The 7,955-nt window shown below is 38.4% G+C and overlaps 1 protein-coding gene across 1 annotated transcript in view; it reads left to right on the top strand.

Annotated features, from left to right (window-relative positions):
• Positions 1-7,750, top strand: part of LOC146002219 (dehydrogenase/reductase SDR family member 11-like) — a 44,076-nt gene extending 36,326 nt beyond the window's left edge. Inside the window, exons 4-6 of the mRNA XM_083139937.1 lie at positions 493-622; positions 3,777-3,938; positions 7,370-7,750. Of these exons, the coding sequence (XP_082996063.1) occupies positions 493-622; positions 3,777-3,938; positions 7,370-7,417 (340 nt within the window). The 3' untranslated portion in view covers positions 7,418-7,750. The remainder of the gene's footprint in view (positions 1-492; positions 623-3,776; positions 3,939-7,369) is intronic.
• The last annotated feature ends 205 nt before the right edge of the window (positions 7,751-7,955 follow it).

The following is a 7,955-nucleotide window of genomic DNA, read 5'->3' on the forward strand; positions in this document are numbered from 1 at the left end:
ACATATTATATACAACACATATATTGCGAGCGAAGCCCTTGGCCGTCAATGTTTGCCCCCTTGCCCCTCCTAGAATTGACTTCCGTCAAAGATTGCAGGGGGCAATGCCCCCCTGCCCCCCTGTGGTTGCGCCACTGGGGAGAGGAGAGAGGAGTTTGCAGGATTGTTGTTGGGAAACCTGATGGTAGGAGACCTGTAGGAAGGCCAAGACGAAAATGGAGGGCGAACGTTGAGATGGAGCTAAAGGAAATCGGTAGGATGGAAAAGAGTATATAGATCTTGCTCAGGATAGGGACAGATGGAAGACATGCGTTGCTGCATCCATGAACCTTCGGGTTAAAGAAGGCTAGATAGTTTGTTAGTTAGTTATGTATGACCATCGATATATGTACATTATTCACATAAATCCTTATGAAATAGATCATGCTTTTCTGAATAATTGACTTTTGTTGCAACCTCTATAATATGCCTGTGAAATTTTGTTTCATCCAGTGTTTCAGGACATTATGTCCAACCTTTGATAACAGCCCACTTCTACATTGGAACGAAGCATGCAGTAAAAGCCTTCACAGAGGGCCTGAGGCAGGAGCTGGCTGTTGCTGGAAGCAATAATCGAATCACGGTTAGTCAAAAATGATATTCAATTTACTGAAGACATTCATAAAATGTTCATTGCAACCAAAAGTTCCAACACTTCCATTACATAATAAGTTATTTTGACCTTTCCTTTCTCCTTCAACTGGTCTGGCAAGTTAAAATCTTCCACTTTTGAGTTGAAAATTGAAGGTGGCTCTGGAAACTTAACCAATTTACTTTCCACATGCTTTTTCTTAGTTACACCCATTTTGTTCCAAATTCTCCTTGGGTTCTGTTCAATTTCATATTTGCAAAGCAAATACATTGGAGAGCAGGGGAGAAGCATTAATTAATCTAGGAAATACATTAAAAAGGAAGATCGAAGAACAGCATTGAGAGAGCATATGTTGGCATATGGGCACAGGATTAAGAAAGTAGAAATAAAAGAGAAGAGAGAAAATGAAATAGAGAGAAAAGTGGCAGAGACAAAGCATATCTGCATAAATAGGGGAGAGAAAATGAACAAGAATGAAGGGGAAATTGGAACAAAATGAATGGAGCTAATAAAAAAGCACGTAGAAAGTAAATAGGAGAAGGAGGGAAGACAAGAAGAGTAGTCACAGGATGAAGGGGAGGGGAAGAAACAGCCAGTTATGACACCTTGGTAGGAATAGAAAGGTGGGAAAATCAGTTTTCCTAGAAAGAAACAAGGACACAAATTAGACATTAGGGTGCCTAGCAATGTAAGGTTTTGTGTGTGTGTGTGTGTGTGTGTGTGTGTGTGTTTATCTTGGTGTAAGCTTGAAAAAGTTCTGGGAAACCAGGACAAAACAACGCAGAAAAAATAAAAACCACTAAAAATTACTGTATTATATTATTTTTTCTACAACAAGTGGTTACGCGAAACTTTAAGACAAACATAAAATCATTCTGGGCATCTCCTTCAATGGCGGCTGACAAAGGAATCGTGAGTGACTGCAAGTTAAGAAAAGCTTCTACTTTCATTTTATCAAAAATGCTTCCACTATGTGCTGTGACTGAATTATTCTAAAATCAACACTGTTATATATCACTTATTTTACACTCTAGAATTTACCGCATACTCTTTAAAGTTGTCTTAACAGGAGAAAGTAATTTTTAAAATGCATTTTGACTCATTGCTCCATGGTTAGGAAAGCGTTGGCCCAACGTAAGACCAACTTTAACTTGCTAACCAACGTAGATCCAATATTTCCTACGTAAAAACTGCAGTTGGCCAACGGTTGTGGTTGCTTGGGAATGACAAGCTGTAAGCTTGCATAGGGTTGAATCAAGCCAACTACATATCATGTGTCAAAATTGCAGCAAAATTTACATGACATACTTGCACCAAGCTCGTCACAGAAAGCTGCATGCTTGAAACAAGCTTGCATGATGCTTGCATCAAGCTTGCCGTATCCAACTAGATTTCATGAGCTTCAAGCTTGCTATCTTAAGCTTGCTACAAGCTTTCGTGCTATCTGGTACCCTTTCTCTGCAGAAACAAACCTTCTAACCACTGCCTTGATGCATGCTCTTACACTGATAGTGCTGAGTACAGGTAAAAAGGTAAAGTTCCCCGTACATACAGCACCATGCCATGAAGGCGCATTTAGGAGGATTTGGGGTTATTGCCCCACATATTCTCGATCTCGGCCATTTAGGAGTTGATGTGATCACCACCACACTCTGGCCACTTTTACCCCCTCCCCCAGGGTTTCCCCAATGTACCCATTCATTTGAGGCTGCATGAGCCCCAGAGCCACTTTATGTGGGGAGATGGCCAGAAAAATTCCGACCTTTCTGATTTCATTTGATTTATTTGCAACCAAACAGGGGTGCTCACAGGGGGGATTCATGTCAACGCGTAACGTTCTGGCATGAACGTGGGATCAAACCAAGAACCATGATCATTTTGGTGTGTGATGTGACTCGCTGAATCAGTCATTCGTTATTTGAGCACTCGCTCCTCATGGTAAGCTTGATGGTAAGAAGCAAGAGGTACTAACTACACACTTGGGAGATGGAAAAACCCAGTCATTTGGATCTACACCTTCAAGTCTAGATTAACATGGTTTGGATAAGGATAATACCTGTCTGTCTCCGATGATGAAGTTCCCCGCTGAGAGCTGTTTGAATCAATTCATATTCGATCGCTCAATCTACCCAGTTGCTTCTCCTTCCAAGACTCAAGACAAAAGACCCCTCGCCACCAGTTGCTCTCCCTTTTGTTACTTCCCATCTCTCCATGGTCATTACCCTTCAATACCTGTTGATCAGCACCTTAACTCTAATAAACCAAAAAGATTTGTTAATAACTGACATGACATTCTTTGAATGCCTGAGAGAGCAACGGCCGGTGATTGAGGTTTATGAATTCTGGTTTGATAGAAGAGATTGATACGATGGGATCATGGGAATTTTTCAGGGGCACAAAATGTTAAACCATTTCTATATATCTTCACACAAAAATGGGTGATTGTTTCCTTTGATTGACTTTTATTGATTTTTAGTTATGGTTATTATGTACAGTTTTTTCTACTGTACCTACCTGTGGGTGATCGGATGGAAATTAAACGCCACCTCTTTACAATCGGTTTGGAAAGGGCAGGGGTGCTCTTCACATTAATGCAAGATTAGTCAAGCAGACAAACTGACAAGAATAAGGTTCAGTACACTAACAATGCAGTGAGCCTAAGCAGTTTTGTACATTTTATGTTAGCAAACATAAAAGTGAGCCTAAAGTAAACATATATTGCTTAAATTTTATGCCTGTATTATATTGTTCCGCAAATTTTGTCTAACCAATATAATTTTACTAAATAATTTGGCATGAAGGGTCGAAGGAGGAATATTTTACATTTTGGGGGGAGGGGGATTGGCACAACTGCATCCAAGGACTACAGGTTTTGTGCAATTAGTTCACCCACTCGGGGAATTCAACCTGGGTCTCCCACGTGGCAGTCAGATGCCCTACTGATTAGTGCGCAGTAGCTCTGACAGTGTTGTGTTGTACACTGATTACACCTCTCTATCCAGTGCAGTCATTGGTACCACTGTACTACCTACCAGTAATAAATGGTGGACCATCAGTTGTGGTAAATTCTAAATTGTAAATCATATTGCACACTTTCGTGTAAGTTTTCCTCAGTTTATATGATGTCGTACTTTTCTTTGCACAGGCTATAAGCCCTGGAATGACGAGAACAGGATTGCTTGACCAGCTCCAGGAGGCTGGAATAAAGATGGGAGACGTGGAATTCAGCAAAGCTAAAACTATCATGGAGTCCAAAGACATTGCTGATGCAGTGGTCTACGTGCTGTCTACACCTCCAACTGTTCAGGTACGTCTTTCATAGAGGTGAAAGATTATTCAAAGATTCAAAATTTCTGACATAACTGACTGAAAAAAAGGTAAAGTGTTCCCCTGTGCATAGCACCACGCCATGAAGGCGTATAGGGGGTGTGGGGGTAACGCCACATAACATAACTGACTGAATACTAATTATTTCTCTTGTAGTCTATGGTTGTTACATGCACAAAAACACAGCTTTTGTTGTGACGTTTCAGGAGAACACACGCTCCCTTCATCAGACATTTACTTTTAGTGTGATTAAGGATACAGTTATGACAATGGTTAAGAATTTTTAACTAAGAAGAACCAGTTTAACAATGGATCTTGTCAATGTTACATTGTTGTAACGTAGCAACTCAACTGTGAAAAAAGCAGTCTGTTTTATTATTATTTTACATGAAAATTTTTATCACATTTCAAAATTATAAATCCCAAATATCACAGGCAATTCAAAATCATCATTACAGAGATTCTTAATGCCTTCTGTTACATTAGGTATTAAAAATGGTGGCCTACCCTACTTGCGTTCTCCTGAAACATCACAACAAGAAACTGTGTTTTTATGTGTGTAACAACTGTACTGAGGTTGTTCACTTTATATCCGACCATTTTTGACGGGTACTCACCTTAAGAGATACCGCGCCGCCACCACCGATCATGTTCTATTGGACCCCCAGCATTGTGGACTATCGCCCGGCATCGCAGTTTCCTTTGCAGCAAGCTCCGGCGCAGGACAGGCATGGGAATTCTGTCCCACTCCTCCCTGCAAGCTTTCCATAGACCATCCAAGGTTCGCGGGCGGCGATGTTGAAGACGTCGTTTCAACAGTCCAAATGCGCAAAAATCCATTGGACTGGCATCTGGGCTTTTCACAGGAATGTCTTCAAACGGAATGACACGAATTCCTAATTCCTCTGCCATTTCCTGATATAAACGTAGTGATGTTCTGGCGGTATGACTCGAAGCATATGGATCATCACCTGGTTCGCGTCCATTTCATACAATTGTGGGATGTCTCTCCGATAGATAGGTGTCAGAATTTAGTCTTAGAAGTATCTGGCATTCACCTTCACGTTTTTGTCCACCTTGCGTATCGTCAACTTACCCTCATATCCGCATCCCGTCACAAGCATAAAGCCACGAGGGAGACGTTCCCTGCACTGACGATCAAAGTTGCTGCGTCCCTTAGCACTACGGGTGACACTTTGCTTGCAGCCCTTCTCCTGGTGGTTTTCGTGGGTGAATGTTTCGCAAGGAGAGCCTTTTGTGTGTAACGGGCCACAATAGCTTTCGCAGTAGTCACCCCGAGTGTTAACCCATTCTCCCGACACTGTTTCACAATGCGTACGTATGAAAACTTAGCATGGAAAAGGGCCATTACGTAACCCTCCCAATACCGGTTGATTTTCGGCGCCATTTCATAACATTCACTACCAACACTCACGTACCTACAAGGTCAGACACAACACTGCTCCCGTCAGCAGACTCATAGTTCCTGCATGATATGCCAGGTGGCAGCACCGAATCGAAAATGGTCGGATATAAAGCGAACAACCTTACTGTAGACTACAAGAGATAGAGAAATAATTCTACAATGCAAGCAATGCATACGTACAAGAAAAATGAATAGTACTAATTGCTGACCAATTTGATTACTACATATTATTTTAAAAGTGAAATTGGGATTTTGTTTTTGGAAGTGGAAAGTGTTATCTGGCATCTAACAACCCCGTAGATAGTCATGGTACAACTTTATACTGAACACAAAACTGACATTTTTGTAAATAAAAGACAGTGTTTTCATTACTGTACTATACGCTTTCATTTTATACTAAAGAATCAATAGTAATACACTTAATAAAATGTGACTTGGCAACATAACATGACTAACATAGTGGAAGCCAGAGAAGGTAGAATAAGTCCTCCAATGGTAATATTTGAATATTCAGCAATAACGGGAAGCAAATGCCCAAGAAATGTTCTCATAACTGTGATTCTTTATCAATACACATATTTACTATCATCTTAGCAAAAATGAGGAGAAGGTGTTTTATTTTTAATTGAACTGAGAAGTTATTACTTACCCCTCAAAAGTGGGATAAAAAAACCAAAAAAATGACAAATTGTAGTTATGAACGTAACTGCCCATTTCGAAAAAGGAGAAGACAAATTACAGACAAAGATGAATAAATTATTTTTTCTGACTGGAGGAGGTGAATGTTGTGTGGGGTGGTATGCATTTTTAATATACCCTTAAATGTGTACGAAATGTGCATAATAAATATGTATAAAAGTGCTCAATCACAAAGAATGAGGAATCTCATACTACTAATTCAATACTGAAGAAACAAGCATGTCGTTTTCTATGACGTAATGTTTCAGCTTTACTATCGAAGCTTATTAAACAAATTTTAACTTGAGCATTATTAACTTATGTAGAAAATACCTCATTGTAAAAATCATTTAGCCTATTGAATGCTTAATTACTGAAGATGAAATGCCACTACATCAAATTTTAGATTTGTTTCTAAAATATCAACAGAATCAATGTGGAATGGAAGTCTTTGAGATTTGTCTTTATCGACACATGTGTAAAATTGCAATCAATAACACAGACTGTTCCATTATTGTCATATAGTGTAGAGGGACCATCATAATGTTAGCTACTATTAGCTGACCCAAAATATCTCTTTGTGGGTTTAGTAATATTTCAGGACTGTTAGATAACGTTTGAGGAGGTGTAAAAATGTAGCACCTTAGTGGGCACCCGTTGGAAGTATTAACTCATTTAATGTCCGTCTAAATTTAATTTTCTGTCAGAAATCGTGATTTCCAAGACATCTGGATATGGTTTCATATTTACACGTAATGAAACACCTACTGTTTTCAGTTGATGAACTGTCTTCTACTGTTTTAGTAGTCCAACTGTGTCTCATGTCTTAAGTAGCTGAGCTGTACTCTCAATGTTTTCAGTAACATAATTGTACAACTAACATCTCTTATTGTGTTCAGTATATTGCTATGTGAAAACAGTACTATTACAAGTAGTGAAAACGTTATATATATCACTAATGAAAAACTATCTATTCCTGGAGTCAATAAATGATTTTATAACATATTGTAGCAAGTATTATGCATTATTATTCACATTGTTTCTTCAGTACAGTAGCCGTACTGTTGAAGTACAGTAGGTGTACAGTAGACCTACAATTTGTTTTCAGTACATTTCATAGTACATAGTAGGAGAAGGCATTAGAAAAGGTAGAATTTATCTACTGTAAACACTAGAAATTTTCTGCAGGGAAGAATTATTTTAATTTGAACTCAACTAAATATTATAGTTCAACATAGAGCTTCTTGTTCACAGAAATACATATTCAGCGGTGAAAGATAAACAAATTGACACTTTTTTATTTTCAGGTTCATGACATTATAATACGGCCCACTCGTGATCCTTCAGTGAATTGAATTTATTGTTGGGCGAGGTTCAGCTGTTGCTAACTCCAGAAGAACAAATCAAGATAATGATAAAATTAAAGATTATGAATAAATTAAATGACAAGAAAATACAATAAGAATTATATCATGGATCAATAACAACAATTTCAGCAACAAATGCGAAAATACGAGTACAAGATTAAGTGTCATGAAAATAATTTCTGGAAACTCACAGGAATGTTTGGTTCTTTATAAATATTCTGATTGATCTTGCTTCTGTTCGTTGATCATTGATTCATGGAAGCATGTCGGGAAAACGTTTGAAGTTTTGTTGTTTTGTGAATTTTGTTTGTGCATTCCAGACTTGGTAATTCTTAGACGAGAGGAGTTTACTAGAAATTATAGTTGTTTTCTCTTGTGAAGATAAATAAACTATACTATGAGTTTGAACAGAATTTGTTATTATGACCTTTTCTGTTTGTACAGTATGTAACATTGTTATTCGTACACATAGAAATTATAGTTGTTTTCTCTTGTGAAGATATATAAACTATACTATGAGTTTGAC

Source organism: Lepisma saccharinum, chromosome 18 (genome assembly GCF_977018435.1).
Source record: "Lepisma saccharinum chromosome 18, izLepSacc3.1, whole genome shotgun sequence".
Classification (NCBI taxonomy): Eukaryota; Metazoa; Arthropoda; class Insecta; order Zygentoma; family Lepismatidae; genus Lepisma; species Lepisma saccharinum.